Raw genomic sequence first — 23,675 nt, forward strand, 5'->3', positions numbered from 1 at the left:
ATTTCTTTATGTATCGTGATGACCATGATGGACATATCTGGCTCACTCCTGTTAGGTGCGATTTGTCGTTTTCTCTGCAAATTCACATTTTGCAATCCTTTTAGAAACTTGCAATGAACCAGGCAGAGTAAATCTGCATATTTTTCCATTTACACCTGACTGAGGGTGAGAGATGACAGGGAAAAGCCTTATTTTAAGGTTAAAATATTGGGATATTTGGCTTTTTTGTGGGGTCCAGGAAGGTCACCCCACTTTTTCATGCACTTCTCTCACATCACATATGGCTGTCAATTTCCAAACCCCAGTTGTGAGTTTCATGAAACAATTTGCACCTAATTGGATTGACCCCATAGCGTACTTACAGTATTACGCTGCTAAATTAGTTTGGTGTTTTCGGTTATCTACCCATGTATTTTGTTTGGATGTTAACATGATTTTTTTTTTCCTTCAGAAGAAATGAGTGAAGAGGATTCTCATTCACCTTTTGGAAGCCTCACTGGAGACCTTAAAAATAAAATTATGGTAATCAGATTTATTTAATTGTTGATTTGCAATATGTTTCAATTATGTAAGTGGCATTTGATTTTCATTTAATTATATATGTTCTGCACCTGTATATTGGTTAAGGAACATCTTTGTAATGGTAACGAAAGAAACCTGAGCGAATAACTATATCCTGCCTAGCAGGTTTGGTTCAATCTACAGGAACCATAGATGTAATGCAGAATATATTGTTCCATGCAAGAGAAATAACGGGTTCAGTGTAGTGCAGAGGTTCTAAAATGCGGTCCTCAAGCATGGATCGACTTAAAACCTGGACCATTGTAGTGCCTTGAGGACCGCATTTGAGAACCTTTGATGTAGTGGTTGCAATAAGCTCAAGAAACCTCCAAGGTGCTAATCCCATCAACTCTAGAAAGCCAGGGTAAAATTAAACAAATTCCTTTTTACTAACATTTGTCTTGGTATGTGAGTTAGTATAGTTACCTAAAGGAAATTGATCCCAAATTGCCGCCTATGCAGGTTACGGCTATTGTTGGTTACGGGCACTTGGTACATAGAATATGATGGCAGATAAGAACGACGTGGCCCATCTAGTATGCCCATGTGCACACACACACACACAAGGGTTAATTTCTGTCTGGAGCCAATTAATCTGTCAGTATATTTTTGACATGTGGAAGGAAACTGGTACCTGGAGGAAACCCACGCAAGCATGGGGAGAATATACAAACTCCACAATGGTGGGAATCAAACCCATGATCTCAGTCCTGTGAGGCACTAATGCTAACCACTACACCATCCGTATTGTTCTCTCGTGCAGATATACCATTAATAGCATACAGTGGCCTTACTTACTGGAAATTTTAGATAAATTCCAAACTTCACCTTAGTTTCTCGATCTCCGAAGAAAAGTGTATGTATGTATGGGCCCTACACAATACTGAAAGATATGAACGATCTCGTTCATTAATGAACGAGATACCGTTCATATCTGTCAGTGTGGAGGCACCAGCTATGTACTCGCTGGTGCCCCGCCGCTTGTGCATGCAGGCCAATATGGACGGTCTCGTCCATATTTGCCTGCACTGCTATGGAGCCGGGTGATGGGGGGAGTGAAGAAACTTCACTCCACCCATCACTGCACCCCCTGCAGCCGGGTCGCCATATCCGCCGTTGGGCAGCTCTGCGGCGGATCGAAAAGTGTGTAGGGCCCTTTAGTATTTTAGTTCACCCAAAATATATATATATTTGTTTTGTTTTTTTTATCAACAAAGACTTTGAAGCACTTTTAAGGCCCATAGACACTGGGCGATTTTGAGCTACTTTCAGCTCAAAACCGCCCAGAGTGTATGCCACGGCGATGAGCGCTGATGCACGCCCCCCCCCGTTCCTTCATCGCCGGCAGTCGCCGTTCATCTGCTGGTATTACCAGCAGACGGACGGCTTTCCATAGCGTTCTGCTATGGAAAGCCGTTCACCCCCGCTGGGCAGGAGAAAAATCGTTCAGTGTGTATGCACTGAGCGATTTTCAGCCCAGTGATGTCAGCGATCATCGCTGTGCATACACGCTGGGCAAAAATGCCCGGTGTTTATGCACCTTTAGTTGTAATTCCTACTTAATACACACATACTGTATACCTCATTTCTAATTTCTGTCTGTTTTCACAAAATAACTGTGATTCACTTTTTACCCCTGTTATTTTTCTGTTTACATGCTGTAGCTTGCTTTTCTCTCTTTAATTTAAGTGATTCTGTATGTTTGATTTAATTTTATTTTTCTCTACATTCAGTCTAGATATAAAAGAATGGGAGCTCGGACTCAGAATGTGCTGTCAATGTTACAATTAGAAGTTTCTAATTTGATAGATAAAATACAACAGGTCAAGTAAGTAATGAGGATAAAGAGAATTGACCCAGTTGTATGACTGCGGAGTTTAAAAAAAAATATATATGTTTTTCTCTAACGTCCTAGTGGATGCTGGGGACTCCGTAAGTACCATGGGGAATAGACGGGCTCCGCAGGAGACAGGGCACTTTAAGAAAGAATTTGGATTCTGGTGTGTTCTGGCTCCTCCCTCTATGTCCCTCCTCCAGACCTCAGTTTGAATCTGTGTCCGGACGAGCTGGGTGCTACTTAGTGAGCTCTCCTGAGCTTGCTATAAGAAAGTATTTTGTTAGGTTTTTTTTTTTTTCAGGGAGATCTGCTGGCAACAGACTCTCTGCATCGTGGGACTGAGGGGAGAGAAGCAGCCCTACTCTCTGAAGATAGGTCCTGCTTCTTAGGCTACTGGACACCATTAGCTCCAGAGGGATCGTACACAGGATCTCACCCTTTGTCGTCCGATCCCGGAGCCGCGCCGCCGTCCCCCTCGCAGAGCCGGAAGACAGAAGCCGGGTGAAAGAAGCAAGAAGACTTCGAAATCGGTGGCAGAAGACTCCAGTCTTCACTGAGGTAGCGCACAGCACTGCATCTGTGCGCCATTGCTCCCACACTACACCCACATGCTCCGGTCACTGTAGGGTGCAGGGCGCAGGGGGGGGGCGCCCTGGGCAGCAATTAGCACCTCTTGGCAAAAGTGGGCATATATACAGTTGGGCACTGTATATATGCATGAGCCCCCGCCAAAAATTGTACATGAAAGCGGGACAGAAGGCCGCCGTCGAGGGGGCGGGGCTTCTTCCTCAGCACTCACCAGCGCCATGTTTTTTCTCCACAGCACCGCTGAGAGGAAGCTTCCCAGCCTCTCCCCTGCAGATACACGGTAGAAGAGGGTAAAAAGAGAGGGGGGGCACATAATTAGGCGCAAAAATCAATATAAACAGCAGCTACTGGGTTAACATTAAGTTACTGTGTTATTCCTGGGTTAATAGCGCTGGGGTGTGTGCTGGCATACTCTCTGTCTCTCCAAAGGGCCTTGTGGGGGAATTGTCTTCAGATGAGCATTCCCTGAGTGTGTGGTGTGTCGGTACGTGTGTGTCGACATGTCTGAGGTAAAAGGCACCCCTAAGGAGGAGATGGAGCAAATATGTGTGTGAGAGGGTGTCTCCGTCGACAACGCCGACACCTGTTTGGATATGTGTAATTAAGTGCTAAGGTAAATTTATTGCACAAAAGATTAGAGAACAGACAGGGAATCTACCCATGTCTGTCCCTATGTCGCAGAGACCTTCAGAGTCTCTCAATGCTCACTATCCAAAATAATAGACACTGATATCGACACGGAGTCTGACTCCAGTGTCGACTACGATAATGCAAAGTTACAGCCAAAATGGCAGAAAAGTATTCAATATATGATTATTGTAATAAAAGATGATTTGCATATCACTGATGACTCATCTGTCCCTGACACAAGGGTACACATGTTTAAGGGGAAGAAAGCTGGGGTAAACTTCCCTCCTCTCATGAGGAAAAAGCGGGAATCTCCAACAAGAGACTGCAGTTTCCCACAAAGAATTCTCAGGGAGTATCCTTTCCCCACTAGGGCCAGGATACGATGGGAATCTTCTAGGTGTCACGTTTGCCCAAAAGGTAGCCCTGACGTAACAGCTATTCTCAGGGATCCTGCAGATAGCGTGCACATTCTGGTACACTACTCAGACCGGCGATTGTGTCGGCATGGGTTTATAGCGCTGTGGCAGCGTGGACAGGTACCTTATCAGCAGAGATTGAGACCCTAGAATGTATATATAGAGATATATATATTAAAGATGCTGTCTTAAGAGATATATATATATATATATATATATATATAAACATGCCCAAAGAGACACGAGTCTACTGATTCCTAGAGTCAAAGCTATGTCGATTTCTGCTTGACGTGTCCTGTAGAATATGCAATGGACACATGATGCCGACTTAAGAGAGGTTCCGGTATGAATGGTCGACCATGTTATGGTCGACAGTCATTAGGTCGACCACTATTGGTCGACATTGACATGGACACATGGTCGACACATGGAAATGGTCGGCACGTGAGAGGTCGACATATGAAAAGGTCGACATTAGTTTTTTTACTTTTTTTGTTGTCGTTTTTTGCGTAAAGTGACTGGGAACCCCAATTAGTGCACCGCGTCCCCTAGCATAACTCACTTCGCTCGCCACACTTTACCGTTCCAATCGTAGTCCATGTGGATCGTAAAGTATGGAAAAGTTCCCCAAAAGAAAAAAAAGTTAAAAAAACTCATGTCGACCTTTTCATGTGTCGACCTTTTCATGTGTCGACCATTTTCATGTGTCGACCATGTGTCCATGTCGACCATGTCAATGTCGACCAATAGTGGTCGACCTAATGATTGTCGACCATAACATGGTCGACCATGTGAACGGATACCCTTAAGAGGCATATTGAAGGCTGAGGATTGTGTGGAGAAGGGTTCTCGGACCTGGTCTCCACAGCTATAGCTGGTAATTCTGATATTTTGCCTTATATTCCTGCACAGCCTAGGAAAGCACGACATTATCAAATGCAGCTTTTCGAACAAAGAAACAAGAAAGTCCGAGGTGCGTCCTTTCTTGCCAGAGGTGGGGGCAGAGGAAAGAAGCTGCACAACACAGCTAGTTCCCGGGAACAGAAGTCCTCCCCGGCCTCTACAAAATCCACCGCATGTCGCTGGGGCTCCGCAGGCGGAGCTAGGCCCGGTGGGGGCACGCCTTCGTAATTTCAGCCACAAGTGGGTTCACTCCCTGTTAGATCCCTGGGCAATAGATATTGTGTCTCAGGGATACAAGCTGGACTTTGTGGAGATGCCCCCTCACCGATGGCCCTGCCGGCTTCCCCCCACGAGAGGGAAACAGTGTTAACTGCAATTCACAAATTGTATCTTCAACAGGTGGTGGTCAAGGTTCACCTCCTTCAACAAGGAGGGGGTTATTATTCGACCATGTTGTAGTCCCGAAACCAGACGGTTCGGTCAGACCCATATTGAATTTAAAATCCCTGAACATATACCTGAAAAGGTTCAAGTTCAAGATGGAATCGCTAAGAGCGGTCATTGCAAGCCTGAAAGGGGGAGATTTTATGGTGACTCTGGACATAAAGGATGCATACCTTCATGTCCCCATTTATCCACCTCATCAGGCGTACCTCAGAATTGTGGTACGGGATTGTCATTACCAATTTCAGACGTTGCCGTTTGGTCTCTCCACGGCCCCAAGAATATTCACCAAGGTAATGGCGGAAATGATGGTGCTCCTGCGGAAGCGAGGTGTCACTATTATCACGTACTTGGACGATCTCCTCATAAAAGCGAGATCAAGAGAGCAGTTGCTGAACAGCGTATCACTTTCTCTGGAAGTGTAACGGCAACATGGCTGGATTCTATATATTCCAAAGTCGCAGTTTGTTCCTTCCTACAGTTCATCTGCCTCTCTTAGGCATGATCCTAGACACAGACCAGAAAAGGGTTTATCTCCCGATAGAGAGAGCTCAGGAGCTCGTGACACTGGTCAGGAATCTATTAAAACCAAAACAGGTGTCAGTGCATCACTGCACTCGAGTCCTGGGAAGGATGGTGGCATCATACGAGGCCATTCCCTTCGGCAGGTTCCATGCGAGGACCTTCCAATGGGACTTACTGGACAAGTGGTCCAGATCACATCTTCAGATGCATCGGTTAATCACCCGATCCCCCAAGGCCAGGGTGTCTCTCCTGTGGTGGCTGCAGAGTGCGCACCTTCTCGAAGGTCGCAGATTCGGCATTCAGGACTGGATCCTGGTGACCACGGATGCAAGCCTCTGAGGGTGGGGGGCAGTCACACAGGGAAGAAATTTCCAAGGGCTGTGGTCAAGTCAGGAGACTTGCCTTCACATCAACATCCTGGAACTAAGGGCCATATACAACGCCCTACGTCAAGCGGAGTCCCTGCTTCGCGACCAACCGGTTCTGATTCAGTCAGACAACATCACCGCAGTGGCTCATGTAAACCGCCAAGGCGGCACAAGGAGCAGGGTGGCGATGGTAGAAGCCACCAGAATTTTTCGCTGGGCGGAGAATCACGTAAGCGCACTGTCAGCAGTGTTCATTCCTGGAGTGGACAACTGGGAAGCAGACTTCCTCAGCAGGCACGACCTCCACCCGGGAGAGTGGGGACTTCATCAAGAAGTCTTCACGCAGATTGCAAGTCGGTGGGAACTGCCACAGGTGGACATGGTGGCATCCCGCCTCAACAAAAAGCTGCAGAGATATTGCGCCAGGTCAAGAGACCCTCAGGCGATAACTGTGGACGCACTGGTGACACCGTGGGTGTTCCCGTCGGTCTATGTATTTCCTCCTCTTCCTCTCATACCCAAGGTGCTGAGAATCATAAGGAAAAGAGGAGTGAGAACAATACTCATTGTTCCGGATTGGCCAAGAAGGACTTGGTATCCAGATCTGCAAGAAATGCTCACAGAGGACCCGTGGCCTCTGCCTATAGGACAGGACTTGTGCAACAGGGGCCCTGTCTGTTCCAAGACTTGCCGCGGCTGCGTTTGACGGCATGGCGGTTGAACGCCGGATCCTAGCAGAAAAAGACATTCCGGATGAGGTCATTCCTACGTTAATAGAGGCTAGGAAGGATGTGACGGCTCAACATTATCACCGTATATGGCGAAAATATGTGGCTTTGTGTGAGGCCAGGAATGCCCCTACGGAGAAATCCAGCTGGGCCTTTTCCTTCACTTCCTACAGTCGGGAGTGACTTTGGGCCTTAAATTGGGTTCCATTAAGGTTCAGATTTCGGCCTTATCCATTTTCTTTCAAAAAGAACTGGCTTCTCTGCCTGAAGTTCAGACGTTTGTAAAGGGAGTGCTGCATATTCAGCCCCCTTTTGTGCCTCCAGTGGCACCTTGGGATCTTAACGTGGTGTTGAGTTTCCTGAAATCACACTGGTTTGAACCACTCAAAACGGTGAAAGTAAAATATCTCACGTGGAAGGTGGTCATGCTATTAGCCTTGGCTATGCTTAGGCGTGTGTCAGAATTGGCGGCTTTGTCACATAAAAGCCCTTATCTGGTTTTCCATGCGGATAGAACAGAATTGCGGACCCGCCCACAATTTCTGCCGAAAGTGGTTTCATCCTTTCATATAACCCAACCTATTGTGGTGCCTGTGGCTACTACAGACTTGGAGGATTCCGAGTCACTGGATGTAGTCGGGGCTTTGAAGGTTTATGTAGCCAGAACGGCTAAGGTCAGGAAAACAGAATCTTTGTTTATCCTGTATGCTTCCAACAAGCTTGGGGCGCCTGCTTCAAAGCAAACTATTGCTCGCTGGATCTGTAACTGATTCAGCAGGCTCATTCTGCGGCTGGGTTGCCGCTGCCTAAATCAGTTAAGGCCCATTCCACAAGGAAGGTGGGCTCTTCTTGGGCGGCTGCCCGAAGGGGTCTCGGCATTACAGCTTGCCGAGCGGCTACTTGGTCGGGTTCAAACACCTTTGCAAAGTTCTACAAGTTTGATACCCTGGCTGAGGAGGACCTTGTGTTTGCTCATTCGGTGCTGCAGAGTCATCCGCACTCTCCCGCCCGTTTGGGAGCTTTGGTATCCCCATGGTCCTTAGGGAGTCCCCAGCATCCACTAGGATGTTAGAGAAAATAAGATTTTACTTACCGGTAAATCTATTTCTCGTAGTCCGTAGTGGATGCTGGGCGCCCGTCCCAAGTGCGGACTTCTTCTGCAATACTTGTATATAGTTATTGCTTAAATAAGGGTTATGTTATGGTTGCATCAGGGTTGATCTGATGCTCCGTTGTTGTTCATACTGTTAACTGGGTATGTTTATCACAAGTTATACGGTGTGATTGGTGTGACTGGTATGAGTCTTGCCCTGGATTCCAAAATCCTTTCCTTGTACTGTCAGCACTTCCGGGCACAGTTTCTCTAACTGAGGTCTGGAGGAGGGACATAGGGGGAGGAGCCAGAACACACCAGAATCCAAATTCTTTCTTAAAGTGCCCTGTCTCCTGCGGAGCCCGTCTATTCCCCATGGTCCTTACGGAGTCCCCAGCATCCACTACGGACTACGAGAAATAGATTTACCGGTAAGTAAAATCTTATTTATTTATTTTGTTTACTCGGCTGTACAAGTAACTCGGGCCTGGCTAACCTGTGGCTCTCCAGCTTTTGTGAAACTGCAAGTCCCAGCATGCCAAGCCACAGTTTTGCTATTAGGGAATGCTAAAACTGTGGCAGGGTATGTTTCACAGCAGCTAGAGAGCCACAGGTCGGCCAGTCCTGCTGTAGCACATGACATTTTCGAAGCATAATAGATTATCATAAATTACCATTCACAGGGCGTGCACCTTGAAATAAGTAAATCATGAAATTATTGGGAGCATAGCCTATCCTGGAATGGAGTAAGATGCGTGTCTTGCTCTCTCCAGTACGTTTATCTTGCGGCAGCCTGTGACCAACCGGGAGTGCTCTGACTTACCTCCACCACTTGTTTGCTGCCAAGTAATTGTCCTCCAGCCTTGGTGTTCTCCTGAAGTGGGTCTACCATTACTGCCACCCCAGCCTGCTGGACGACCACTCATCCTCAGGCTACACTGGGGTGCTTTGCTGATATCACTCCTTAGCGGACTCCTCCTGCAACACTGAATCTGGTCTCTGGTCCCTCAGACATTCTGTAGCTGCCGGGACTTTTTCTCTTTTCCCTGTCCACCGCCATCTTGTCACCATGTGCTTCTACTCTCTCCGCTTTAACTAGGAGCCTGAACTGCCTGCTCCTATGCTCCTGGACACTATGTATCTAGGATGCTTACCTCCTTCTCTGCCCTGGGCTCTGCTGTAATTGATATTTTGCTGGTGTGAAGATCAGTCCTATCTATTGAAACTTACCTGCAGTGACTGTTCTTCTGCTCAGTCACTCTGCTGGGTTGCACCATCCCTCCTCTCCATCCTCTATTGTCAAGGATGCAACTTGGCTGGAGCTGCTTTGCTTTCTTTCTATTGCAAGTGTGTTTGTTCTCATTGCTGGGGACTTTTTCATCTCTGGGCTTGGCTCTGTTATTTTTGTACTTATCTGTTGAAAGTCACAGGCCTCAGCAGCCACCAGGCTTGACTTTTTCCTGATCTTTCACCTTGCCTGACTTGGGGCTGATTCCTACGGAACCTCAATTGTCTTCTTCTGAAGCATGTGCTGTCACAATGAACCAACTTTTTACAAGCTAGAACTGATTCCAAAAAATGCATGATGGTCCATGTGGTAAAGGTAAATATGGACATATTCCTTATTTGCCAAGATTTGCAAAAGATTTGAGGCTATTTCAGTGAGATTAAGAACCATTTTTCCTGCTTGCAGGATAATATTGCTCCTGTTCCCGGGTTACGAATTTGGAGGGCCATTTCTTTTGGAATAACATCTGTGTGGTTGGTCTACAGCAGAGGGTACTGCTCCTGAGCAGTCTTTGGAATCCTGGCTAATTACAACTTTTGACTGTGATCCTGCATTTACCGTTCAGTTTTTATTGAACCAACTCATAACATACTTACTAGGACCCCTCTCCAGGAGGCTTTGTCATGGACATTTATTACCAAAATAGAGATTGTGAGACTGTACTAAACCTTCCCAGGACCAAGGGTCTCCTGAAATGTAAAGGTCAGTGAGTGGTGGTTATCCAGGAGTTCTCGGATGTTCAGACATCTTGACCCCAACTTATTACAACTTCGTTATTCCATTTTGTTTGAGAGTCATCATCTTTGATTATTCTAAGGAAGTAGCAACATGGATAGATCTTCAGGGTCCTAGACATAATGGGTCCCTGGACTGACTGCAGCATAAGTATTGTGTTTACCTGTTTTACAATTGTTGCTTTTGCCTTGATGGTTAACACAGGGATATTTTTTTTTCTTGCATTCTTTAATAGTTTATAATTTATTATTATTATTATTTTTAATCCTAAACAGTGTATTTCTTTTTTTCTTTGTGCTGGGTTTAGTGCTCATACCTTTTTAAATCTTCATCAGTTTTTTGTTGTTGTTTTTTTGTTTTTGTTTTATATTGTTGGGGTAGTTTTTATTTATTTTTTTCTATCCATTACTCCACGACTGGTAGTGCCATGGCCCTAGGAGTAGCTGCCCCCTAGCTTCTTTTGCCTTTTTTTCATCTTAGTGATTAGTATAGGTTACAGGATTTAAGTTCTATTTTAGGGCCTAGGTTTACCAATTTGCGGCTCTATAGGCTGGTTGGGAATTGTTTGTTGTTTTCTACACTGTACTTTTTGCTTTTAATGGATGCTTTTTTGTTTTCTTTATTGTTATTATTACACAAACATTATCTTTTTTGTACTGTGGGCACATTTGTTTTGCTAGTTTCAAAGCTATGTCTGTGTTGTGTAAGCCTGCATAGGCGTGAACTACATTTTTTGGAAGATTAAACTTCCCGGGACAGTGTTTGCTTTTCACAGTAGGGGAATAATTACTCTGGCCCTTGACACAGACAAACAGGATCAGAGAGTGTCAGCCTTCCAGCCATAAAACCTATCAAATTGGGGGATCAAAAATCCTCCCAAAAGATATGTTTAGTGTCCCTAATTTGCATCTATACAGACTGTTGTGCAAACTATGTAACACCCTGGAGGGTGTACTGCTACTGAGAAAGGAGTGGGTTGTGGAACTACAGTATATAGTTCAGAAGCAGACACTGGGAGTAGCTTTGTGCTAGGAGTGGATCCCATCTTCTGTTCCTGTGGTGTCCCCCACTCAGAATTACCCTAAAACCAGTAATATTTTGTTTAGGTTTTTCTGACTTTTATTCCTTTTTATTTACTTGAAATCAATGTGTGCATAACATAATTGTATGTCTTGCTTATTTACATCTTTGCTCAGTGTGCTACAAGTCGAGTTACACATAACGCATGAGTGCCATGTGACTCGATAGTGCCGAGCATCTTTTTTTTGCGGTTGTTTTTTCGGGAAAATGCGTCTTAGACTCAAAGTAATGTAATAGGACTCCCTTTCACCCTGTTCATGTCCCTTGCTGCCTCTCCTGTCACCCTCTGCCACTCCCATGTCTCTATCTCCTCATTACATCACCCTCTCTCTGCTTGTCACCATCTGCCTCCCCAAGGCATCACCTCCTCCATGCCACCCTTTGCTTCACTCTGTCACATACTGCCTTTTGTTATCCTCTACGTCACCCACTGCCTTCCCTGTCACTCACTGCCTCTTGTTATCCTCTGTCACCTACTCCCTCCTGGTATCACCCACTGCCTTCCCTGTCACTCACTGCCTCTCCTTGGCATCATCCACTGCCTCCCCCAGTCACCCTCTGCTTCTCAGGCTCCCACTATCTCTCACCATCACACACTGCCTCACTCTGTCTATGTCTTGTGTCACTATCTAACAATCACTCCCTCTCTGCTGTCACCCACTGCCTCTCCCCATCATCCTCTACGTCACCCACTGCCTCGCCCTGTCACCCATTCCCTGACATCCACTGCCTCTCCCTGGCATCACCCACTGCCATTCCCTGTCTTCAGAAGAGGAGCCTGGCTGTGACTCCTGAGTGGGTGAATGTTGAGGAGACAAAGGTTGTCATGAGCTGGGGAATGGATGAGGAAAACAAGGGTGTGGCTCATGTATACAGTATTCTACTTGAGGCCACGCCCCTTGTTACAAGGCGCCACACACGTTCCCAGGAACGATTTCACATTCTTTGTCTGAATGTGACTTTGGATCTGCAACCCTAGATTGAGGGAAGCTTAGATCTCTCGATTGGCAGCTGCTTCTCCTCATAGTCACGAGCCAAGTGAACTTGGTGAAAGTGGTAATTCAGCCCAAGTTCCTGTATGTTTTGCAACATTCTCCAGTTTATCATCTTCAAACTCTTTTCTTCAGTTGTCCGTCACGTGACTGACTTCATTTGGGGACATAAGCAGGCTTTTATTGCTTCTGAATCCATTATGCCTTATCAATAGGCATCCTAATACAAACTGAGCATTGTTTGCATATCACAGCATACTTCAGCATTTTTATGGATATAGTATACTAATCTAGCTATAAAAATATTTTTGTATAAAGCCCACTTCTACAGTCACCAATAAAATCACTTTTTATTGGTGATCACAGAAGTTGGTTTTATACAAAAAATCCTTTTTTGGCTGTTTGTGTTATTGGTGGATGACCAATTTGTTGTACAGTAATTTCCCACTGCAGCTCCCAGTGTATGTGCAGTGGTCCTCTATCTCGTTGTTCTTTTATACTAATCTAGCTATGCCTAACAGGATGATACTACCATGTCACGTCATCTCAAGTTGGTTCCACAATCATAGCAATGAGTTTAATGTATTCCAATGGCCCACACACTTACCAGATCTCTATCCAATAGAGCACCTTGGGATTTGGTGAAATGTGAGATGTTCAAAGTGAATGTACAGCTGACAAATCATTGTGCTAGCATGTCAACATGGACAAGAATCTCTAAGTAATATTTCCAGCACCTTGCTAAATCGATGACACACACAGAACTTAGGCTGATCTAGGAGAAGGGAGGGGGGTACGAGGTGCTGGAAAGGCACACTGAATACAGGGCCTAAGTCAGCATGGCTATCTATTCAGAGAAATTGCAAATTGAGTGATTATCGAACGTCTGCGCACGCATGAGGGGTAATAGCAACAAAAAAATTCATACAGATCGTAATCGCAATGTAGCCGCTGTTTGACTGACCGGAAGACGACGTTTCTGGGCTGAAACAGTTTTCTGGGTGTGCCAGAAAATATTCAGGCGTGCCCAGGCATTTTTGGGGAGGGACTCTGACGTCAGTGCAGACCACTCCCAGGCTGTCTCAGTCGCAGATTAGTGACAGCCTCAGACTTACTCACATTTGTTCAGACGGCAAATTTTCTTCGATGTTCTGGGATTTGCGTATTCATCTGTGAGTGGATAGTGAACTGCGATGCATTTGCAATTTTGCATGGGGCGTTTTTTTCTTCTGTCGGAGCGGCACCTTTCTACTTGCAATGAAAGTTGTATTGAGTTGTATTTATACCATGAAAGGAGTGAATCAAGCAGTATTAATTTTAAGAAATCTCTAAAAATGATTGCTGTTGATAGTATAAGGGATAAATTCAATTAAGTAGGCGAACTTACAGCATCAACTAGAAATGGTGATTTGCGGGGCATGGCCTAGCTACAGGCTACACTCCCTGCAGCTCCTACCCTAAATGCTGTTTTGGGGTAGAATAAGCACTCCCACGTGACCAGCCCTGTTCTCCCGTGACCCCCTAAACTCACGCAACATACCTATTCCCCCTGCCTGAGCTCCGGAGTGCCAGGAACGCCTGATTCGGCTGCGGCCTACTTAAAGATCTGAAGCCGCGGTCTGAAGTGCAGAGCTCCCAACAGCGCATCTCTTGATACTATTGCTGCAGCCTCCCCTCTCTCTGAAGTCCTGCTGAAGCGGATCATGTTGACCCCGCTCCCAGACTCGCCCTTCTGCCTCCTGGACTCCCCTGGGATTGACTGTGAGAGGTGCCATGAATCACTGGGGGCCGCCATCTTGGAGCCTACAACACAGCCCTGACCTGCAGCAACAGCTCCACTGACCGGTAGCAACTGGGACTTGGAATTACCCCATCTCAGCTCCATTAGCCTCTGGTTGTCCCTGGTCAGACACAGTGTCATTAACAAAGCTAACAATAGCCATGGCCTACCAGTTCTCTGGCAGCCAGGAAATAGATTTCGACCTGTGATGGACGTCTCATTTGGAGCTCCCGCCTGTTCACACTATCAAGTTCTGCGGACCCCTCATAGGGTGGCCATCCTAGCAAAGGGTCTCCATCCATGCAAGCTGACACCTGCTTAAGACCCCTAGTCAATTACCCTACCCTCCAGCTCTAGTACCCATGATGCTGCGACATACATCCTCCATCTTCCAGTTCTATCCACCACTCAGGTATGGCCTAACTTGATACCCTGGTTTCAGCTAGCTTTCCTCAGCTTGCTGGCTGGTCCGCAAGCGGAGAGTGAGACACTCTGATCTGTTCTAAGTTTAGGAATCCCACCAATTTCTCCCTTTTTACCTGCAAACGAAGCTTCCCTGACTGACATCCTGGCTGCCCATAGTTCTGTATTTACATTCAGAGAGACTTTTCAGAGAGGTTTACCTTATCACAAAGCTCAGTCTGTCCGCACTGTAATAACAATCAATGGGGTAGATGTATTAACCTGGAGATGGCATAAGGAAGTGACAAACCAGTGATAAGTGCAAGGTGATAAAGGCACCAGCCAATCAGCTCCAGTATGGAAAGTAACAGTTAGGAGTTGATTGGCTGGCGCGTTTATCACCTTGCGTTTATCACTTCCTTATGCCTTCTCCAGGTTAATACATCTGCCCCAATGTGCACTAAACTCCTGACTTAACCTTCGCTCTATTGTAATCAAAAATGCACCTCCCTGAATCAATCTAGTACCCAGGAGAGTGAGTAGATACGCCCCCATTTATTGATAATACACTGTTAATGATGTTATTGCTCTGGCAGGAAACCCCACATCCACTCACTACCACAAAGTACCCTTTTAATTCTGTCAGTAGTGCTTCAAAATACTCTCACGCAGAGCTCTATGATACAAGTTTACAATGTCGCAGAAAAACCGCAAGGCATCGGGAACACAGAATATCCTACGTGCATGGGAATAAACAGGCTCCCTCTACAAGCACTCACCCTCATCGGACCGTATCTCTGACTCTGAAGACGCTAATGCTTCTGACACAAGTCTATCCACCAAAGATATAGTTGCTATCGTGCCAAAACCATACATTCGGAAATGAGATCCGTTCTAGTTGACTTTAAATCGGAAATGGCTGAATTTGGATCTCATACTGGCACTCTTGAACACAAATTGGATGAGGTGTGTCAGTATCAAAATGTGGTGGAACAAGAACTAGCTACTATTATGGTAGACAATTAGCGTGCCCAGAAGCGGGTCCAACCCGATAAGGCTGTCTCTCTTTTGTTGTGCCTTCCAATCTCCGCCTTTTATTCTCAATCAATGATGTGTTTAAAAGATAAGTGTTTTCATAGTGTAACACCATTTTATTAAGCACAACACAAAACAACCAACATAAAAAACATGTATAGAGGGTTTAGGTGGTCTCTCACCATCCTGAGTGGTCTACACAACAAGTAGACAGTTATAGAAAGATTTTTTAGAGAACCCGAGGTGTCCCCGAAACCATCTGCTCACTCGGATGGTGGTACTCCTCCTTCACCCCGTCAAATTCACCCCTCAAAGCCGACTCTTTTCAACACCTATAATGGTGAAGGAGGAGTACCACCACGGAGATTGGAAGGCACAGCAAAAGAGAGATATCCTTATCGGGTTGGACCCGCTTCTGGGCACGCTAATTGTCTACCATAATAGTAGCCAATTTTTAACGGTACAAGGCTTAGATTGCTGAAATATCGAGTATTTAATGTGAATGTTTATAACATATTACACTGTTTTTTTGTTTCATATTTTTTAATGAGCTCCCATGGACCTTTATGGTGACATGTGAACTGTCCGTATCCATTCAAGTGTAAAGTGACACTTTTTCCTTAACATTTGGGGTCCAAGGAGCAGCTTTGGCGCACTTTAATTTATCTTATCTTTCTTTTTTATATCTGAATATTGTTATGCTGCAAGAGACTTGCCTAAAATCTCCCCACCCTTCTCTGACTTGCAAGCAGTACCCACATGTTTACTACTATTCCATGTCGGCTAAAAGACGAGGAATCACTATTATGCTCCACCGTAATCTCCCAAATTGTAATTGAAGACTCCAAGGGCTGGATGTAATGACGCCCGAGATGGGTGGAGGTGCGAGATGCCGGCCGATGTTGCATGTTTTTTTTAAAGGGGCGTCAATACATCCGGCCCCATATCAGATTATCAGGGCAGCTTCTTTATCCTCATAGGTTCTTATAATCAAGCCCCAATTATTTTAGCTTCGGTTTATGCACCAAACATGCAGCAAGGCTCTCTATTCCACCTTTTTCACTCTACTTGCCCAACTATCCAGGATTTTCACTATTATTGGGGTGATTTTAACTAGTGATGAGCGGGTTCGGTTCGTCGGAATCCGAATCCCCCCGAACTTCACCTTTTTTTACACGGTTCCGAGCAGACTCTGATCCTCCCGCCTTGCTCGGTTAACCCGAGCGCGCCCGAACGTCATCCCGCTGTCGGATTCTCGCGAGATTCGTATGCTATTTAAGGAGCCGCACGTCGCCACCATTTTTCACTCGTGCATTGGAGATGATCGTGAGAGGACGTGGCTGGCGTCCTCTCAGTTTCTATGTTCAGTGTGCTGCAAATATCTGTGCTCAGTGTGCTGCAAATATCTGTGCTCAGTGTGCTGTAAATATCTGTGCTCAGTGTGCTGCAAGTGCAAATATCTACGTTCTCTGCCCGAAAAACGCTCCATATCTGTGCTCAGTGTGCTGCAAATATCTGTGCTCAGTGTGCTAATTGCTTTATTGTGGGGACTGGGGACCAGCAGTATTATATAGTAGGAGGACAGTGCAGAGTTTTGCTGACCAGTGACCACCAGTATTATACGTTCTCTGCCTGAAAAACGCTCCATATCTGTGCGGCATTGTAGTATATAGTAGGAGGACAGTGCAGAATTTTGCTGACCACCAGTATAACTATATATATAGCAGTACGGTACAGTAGTCCACTGCTCTACCTCTGTGTCGTCAAGTATACTATCCCATCCATACCTGTGGTGCATTTCAGTTTTGCACAGTTTGCTGACCACCAGTATATAATATATAGCAGTACGGTACAGTAGGCCACTGCTCTACCTACCTCTGTGTCGTCAAGTATAGTGTCCATCCATACCTGTGGTGCATTTCAGTTTTGCACAGTTTGCTGACCACCAGTATATAATATATAGCAGTACGGTACAGTAGGCCACTGCTCTACCTACCTCTGTGTCGTCAAGTATACTATCCATCCATACCTGTGGTGCATTTCAGTTTTGTACAGTTTGCTTACCACCAGTATATATAATATATAGCAGTACGGTACAGTAGGCCACTGCTCTATCTACCTCTGTGTCGTCAAGTATACTATCCATCCATACCTGTGGTGCATTTAAGTTTTTGTGCGCAGTATATATAGTAGTAGGCCATTGCTATTGATAAATATATTACTGGCATATAATTCCACACAATAAAAAATGGAGAACAAAAATGTGGAGGGTAAAATAGGGAAAGATCAAGATCCACTCCCACCTCATGCTGAAGCTGCTGCCACTAGTCATGGCCGAGACAATGAAATGCCATCAGCGTCGTCTGCCAAGGCCGATGCCCAATGTCATAGTAGAGAGCATGTAAAATCCAAAAAACAAAAGTTCAGTAAAATGACCCAAAAATCAAAATTAAAATCGTCTGAGGAGAAGCGTAAACTTGCCAATATGCCATTTACGACACGGAGTGGCAAGGAACGGCTGAGGCCCTCTCCTATGTTCCTCATGACTAGTGGGTCAGCTTCACATGAGGATGGAAGCACTCATCCTCTCGCTAGAAAAATGAAAAGACTTAAGCTGGCAAAAGCACAGCAAAGAACTGTGCGTTCTTCTAAATCACAAATCCCCAAGGAGAGTCCAATTGTGTCGGTTGCGATGCCTGACCTTCCCAACACTTGACGGGAAGAGGTGGCGCCTTCCACCATTTGCACGCCCCCTGCAAGTGCTGGAAGGAGCACCCGCAGTCCAGTTCCTGATAGTCAAATTGAAGATGTCACTGTTGAAGTACACCAGGATGAGGATATGGGTGTTGCTGGCGCTGGGGAGGAAATTGACAAGGAGGATTCTGATGGTGAGGTGGTTTGTTTAAGTCAGGCACCCGGGGAGACACCTGTTGTCCGTGGGACGAATATGGCCATTGACATGCCTGGTCAAAATACAAAAAAAATCACCTCGTCGGTGTGGAATTATTTCAACAGAAATGCGGACAACTGGTGTCAAGCCGTATGTTGCCTTTGTCAAGCTGTAATAAGTAGGGGTAAGGACGTTAACCACCTAGGAACATCCTCCCTTATACGTTTGCGGAAGCAGTCCACTGCCAACTAAATCCCTTCCTTTTGTAACCAAGCTCCTGCAAACCACATCACCAACTCCCTCAGTGTCAATTTCCTCCTTAGACAGGAAAGCCAATAGTCCTGCAGGCCATGTCACTGTCAAGTCTGACGAGTCCTCTCCTGCCTGGGATTCCTCCGATGCATCCTTGAGTGTAACGCCTACTGCTGCTGGTGCTGCTGTTGTTGCTGCTGGGAGTCGATCGTCATCCCAGAGGGGAAGTCGGAAGACCACTTGTACTACTTCCAGTAAGCAATTGACTGTCCAACAGTCCTTTGCGAGGAAGATTAAATATCACAGCAGTCATCCTGCTGCAAAGCGGATAACTCAGGCCTTGGCAGCCTGGGTGGTGAGAAACGTGTTTCCGGTATCCACCGTTAATTCACAGGGAACTAGAGAATTGATTGAGGTACTGTGTCCCCGGTACCAAATACCATCTAGGTTCCATTTCTCTAGGCAGGCGGTACCGAAAATGTACACAGATGTCAGAAAAAGAGTCACCAGTGTCCTAAAAAATGCAGTTGTACCCAATGTCCTCTTAACCACGGACATGTGGACAAGTGGACCAGGGCTGACTCAGGACTATATGACTGTGACAACCCACTGGGTAGATGTATTGCCTCCCGCAGCAAGAACAGCAGCAGCGGCACCAGTAGCAGCATCTCGCAAACGCCAACTCGTTCCTAGGCAGGCTACGCTTTGTATCACCGCTTTCCATAAAAGGCACACAGCTGACAACCTCTTACGGAAACTGAGGAACATCATCGCAGAAAGGCTTACCCCAATTGGACTCTCCTGGGGATTTGTGACATCGGACAACGCCACCAATATTGTGCGTGCATCACATCTGGGCAAATTCCAGCACGTCCCATGTTTTGCACATACATTGAATTTGGTGGTGCAGAATTATTTAAAAAACGACAGGGGCGTGCAAGAGATGCTGTCGGTGGCCCGAAGAATTGCGGGCCACTTTCGGCATTCAGCCACCACATGCCGAAGACTGGAGCACCAGCAAACACTCCTGAACCTGCCCTGCCATCATCTGAAGCAAGAGGTGGTAACGAGGTGGAATTCAACCCTCTATATGCTTCAGAGGATGGAGGAGCAGCAAAAGGCCATTCAAGCCTATACAGCTACCTACGATATAGGCAAAGGAGGGGGAATGCACCTGACTCAGGCGCAGTGGAGAATGATTTCAACGTTGTGCAAGGTTCTGCAACCCTTTGAACTTGCCACACGTGAAGTCAGTTCAGACACTGCCAGCCTGAGTCAGGTCATTCCCCTCAGGCGTTTGCTGAAGAAGCTGGAGAGATTGAAGGAGGAGCTAAAACAGAGCGATTCCGCTAGGCATGTGGGACTTGTGGATGGAGCCCTTAATTCGCTTAACCAGGATTCACAGGTGGTCAATCTGTTGAAATCAGAGCACTACATTTTGGCCACCATGCTCGATCCTAGATTTAAAACCTACGTTGGATCTCTCTTTCCGGCAGACACAAGTCTGCAGAGGTTCAAAGACCTGCTGGTGAGAACATTGTCAAGTCAAGCGGAACGTGACCCCTCAACAGCTCCTCCTTCACATTCTCCCGCAACTGGGGCTGCGAGGAAAAGGCTAAGAATTCCGAGCCCACCCGCTGGCGGTGATGCAGGGCAGTCTGGAGCGAGTGCTGACATCTGGTCCGGACTGAAGGACCTGCCAACGATTACTGACATGTCGTCTACTGTCACTGCATATGATTCTGTCACCATTGAAAGAATGGTGGAGGATTATATGAGTGACCGCATCCAAGTAGGCACGTCAGACAGTCCATACGTATACTGGCAGGAAAAAGAGGCAATTTGGAGGCCCTTGCACAAACTGGCTTTATTTTACCTAAGTTGCCCCCCCTCCAGTGTGTACTCCGAAAGAGTGTTTAGTGCAGCCGCTCACCTTGTCCGCAATCGGCGTACGAGGTTACTTCCAGAAAATGTGGAGAAGATGATGTTCATCAAAATTAATTATAATCAATTCCTCCATGGAGACATTCACCAGCAATTGCCTCCAGAAAGTACACAGGGACCTGAGATGGTGGATTCCAGTGGGACGAATTAATAATCTGTGAGGAGGGGGATGTACACAGTGAAAGGGGTGAGGAATCGGACGATGAGGAGGAGGTGGACATCTTGCCTCTGTAGAGCCAGTTTGTGCAAGGAGAGATTGATTGCTTCTTTTTTGGTGGCGGCCCAAACCAACCAGTCATTTCAGTCACAGTTGTGTGGCAGACCCTGTCGCTGAAATGATGGGTTTGTTAAAGTGTGCATGTCCTGTTTATACAACATAAGGGTGGATAGGAGGGCCCAAGGACAATTCCATCTTGCACCTCTTTTTTCTTTCATTTTTCTTTGCATCATGTGCTGTTTGGGGACTATTTTTTGAAGTGCCATCCTGTCTGACACTGCAGTGCCACTCCTAGATGGGCCAGGTGTTTGTGTCGGCCACTTGGGTCGCTTAGCTTAGTCACACAGCTACCTCATTGCGCCTCTTTTTTTCTTTGCATCATGTGCTGTTTGGGGACTATTTTTTTGAAGTGCCATCCTGTCTGACACTGCAGTGCCACTCCTAGATGGACCAGGTGTTTGTGTCGGCCACTTGGGTTGCTTAGCTTAGTCATCCAGCGACCTCGGTGCAAATTTTAGGACTAAAAATAATATTGTGAGGTGTTCAGAATAGACTGGAAATGAGTGTAAATTATGGTTATTGAGGTTAATAATACAGGTACTAAGGGATCAAAATGACCCCCAAATTCTATGATTTAAGCTTTTTTTGAGGGTTTTTTGTATAAAAAACACCCGAATCCAAAACACACCCGAATCCGACAAAAAATTTTCAGGTAAGTTTTGCCAAAACGCGTCCGAATCCAAAACACGGCTGCGGAACCGAAACCAAAACACAAAACCCGAAAAATTTCCGGTGCACATCACTAATTTTATCGCTACTCTACAACCCTCCTTGGACAGATCACACACAAACTCAACTCTCCCTAATCATGCTAAACTCTTGAAACGTCTACTTTCACAATTATTCCTTAATGATATCTATGACGCATGGTGGGTTCTCTACCCGTCTGCTAGAGGGTATACCCATTATTCCCCACCTCATGATCTACTGTACTGTACATGCGCACATTGATTATTATTTTTTATTGATCGATCCTCCTCTCAAAATCTCTTTGGGGCTCAGACACTCACTGTCTCCTGGTCAGACCATCTAGCTATTGAAATAGAAATTCAGACCTCGCAAATACCACAATTTACCCGCCACTGGCGTCTTAATGATGCAATACTCCTCAAACCCTCCACCATTGCCGAACTCAACACGACAATGAGTTTTATGCCTTAAATTTCCTTAGCCCACCTACACCAATGTTATCCCCAACCCATAAACCGCCCAACAACCACAGCATTACTGCCATCGATCAGTCATACATTGCATATCTGGGACTTTTGTACCAAACTATATCACTTACGGTCCTTCCACCCCCTTTTAACCTCATTGTGTAATAACCCTGCCTTTTTGCAATGGAATAGATCATCGATCCTATCACAAATGGACTCAACACAATATTCTATTCCCACTCGATATTGCTCCGCTTTCATCCTTCACAGACTTTGCAAGCATACAATTTAGAGTCTCACCTCCTCATAATGTTTTTTATCAATACTTTCAAATCAGACATTTCTATCACTCTCTCCCGACAGTTTTGCCTTTCATCTCTTGCTATTCTATAGAATCCCTATGCCTACACTTTCATTCAACCAAAAAACTTGTATCCACTATTTATCAGTTACTTTTTTCTCACAACCAGCCGCATAAGAAACTCATGAGTTAGCGTATGAAAGTGAAACAGGAAACTCTTAAGTCCCAAGGAGTTATTTAAAATTAGATTGGCAGTCGCAAAAAGCACCATCTCCGCTTCCATCAAAGAAAATGCATATAAAATATATTTTAGGTGGTATTTAGCCCCTACTAAACTCCACTCTATATACCACGCAGCCTCTGACACCTGTTGGAGACATTGCGGTCAAAAGGGAGCCTTTATGCATTTGTGTTGGTTCTGTCCAATCATCCGCCCCTTCTGGATAGAGATTCACAATCTAATCAAATCTATTTCTGCCATTTAGATGCCTGCCTCCCCACTTTATTCTTTTTTATTAAGACCCTTTCCTCATATTTCACCATTATCTCAGAAGCTAATCATTTATATCCTGAGTGCTGCTAAATGCCACATAGCAGCCCAGTGAAAGTGTCCGGCATCCCCGACAGGGACAGCTACAATTAACGTGGGTCGCTCCACCTATAGGGTTGAGAAAATCACCTCTGTCTAACATGATACCCCCTCCACATTTATCAAAACTTGGACACCATGGACCAATTATTTTCAAGCTGAACCTCTATTAATTACTTTATAGACCTTTCCCCTTTTCCACTTTATGTTCATTTTCTCTGTACAATATAGATGTGAGAAACATGCATCAACCAACACACTCATCTTCACCTTTTTTCACTTATCACTTACAATCACTTAATACTATTTCTTCTGTTTTTCTTCTTTCCCTTTTCTCCCTTCCTGTTTCTGACTCTTTCTTTTTCTTCTCCCCTATTTTCTCTCTTCTGCTTCTGTTTGGTAAACCATTTACTCAAAATTTGATCGTCCTCATTATTATTCTTCATGTATACCCTTATAGTTCTGTTTATATGATTATGAGTACTTCCAATCCAATACATTTCTGTCCTTATTCAGTTGTTAATTCAAATGTTACTTGATATGTTATGATTTAAAAAAAAGAAAAGGTTATTTGCGGCATTGTGGCGATGTTGCACAGTTTTTCTACAAAAACCGCATGCATATAAATATGGGAAAATCATTTTGAATCCAAACAAAGTTAATTATTCCTTGGGAGGGGTGCACCAGAGGTTCTGCACTGTGCACCAAAATTTCTACCTTCTAAGTTTTGTCCTACCTTTTTCTGTGTAGGGGGTTGTGCACAAAAAATGTGAGTTTGCTGGGAATATTGATTGCAAATTTATAACTGAATTCCAAATTAAATTTGCAGTGAAAAAGACTTACAGAACCCCCATCACTAT

The 23,675-nt window shown here is 45.4% G+C and overlaps 1 protein-coding gene across 6 annotated transcripts in view; it reads left to right on the plus strand.

The window, feature by feature from the left end:
* Positions 1-23,675, plus strand: part of SYCP2L (synaptonemal complex protein 2 like) — a 905,846-nt gene that overhangs the window by 857,617 nt on the left and 24,554 nt on the right. For 5 of the 6 annotated variants that reach the window (XM_063923158.1, XM_063923156.1, XM_063923153.1 and 2 more), the window contains 2 exons: positions 452-522; positions 2,295-2,389. In XM_063923158.1, the coding sequence (XP_063779228.1) occupies positions 452-522; positions 2,295-2,389 (166 nt within the window). The remainder of the gene's footprint in view (positions 1-451; positions 523-2,294; positions 2,390-23,675) is intronic. The other variant, XM_063923155.1, reaches the window with a different exon arrangement.

Source organism: Pseudophryne corroboree, chromosome 5 (genome assembly GCF_028390025.1).
Source record: "Pseudophryne corroboree isolate aPseCor3 chromosome 5, aPseCor3.hap2, whole genome shotgun sequence".
Taxonomy (NCBI): Eukaryota; Metazoa; Chordata; class Amphibia; order Anura; family Myobatrachidae; genus Pseudophryne; species Pseudophryne corroboree.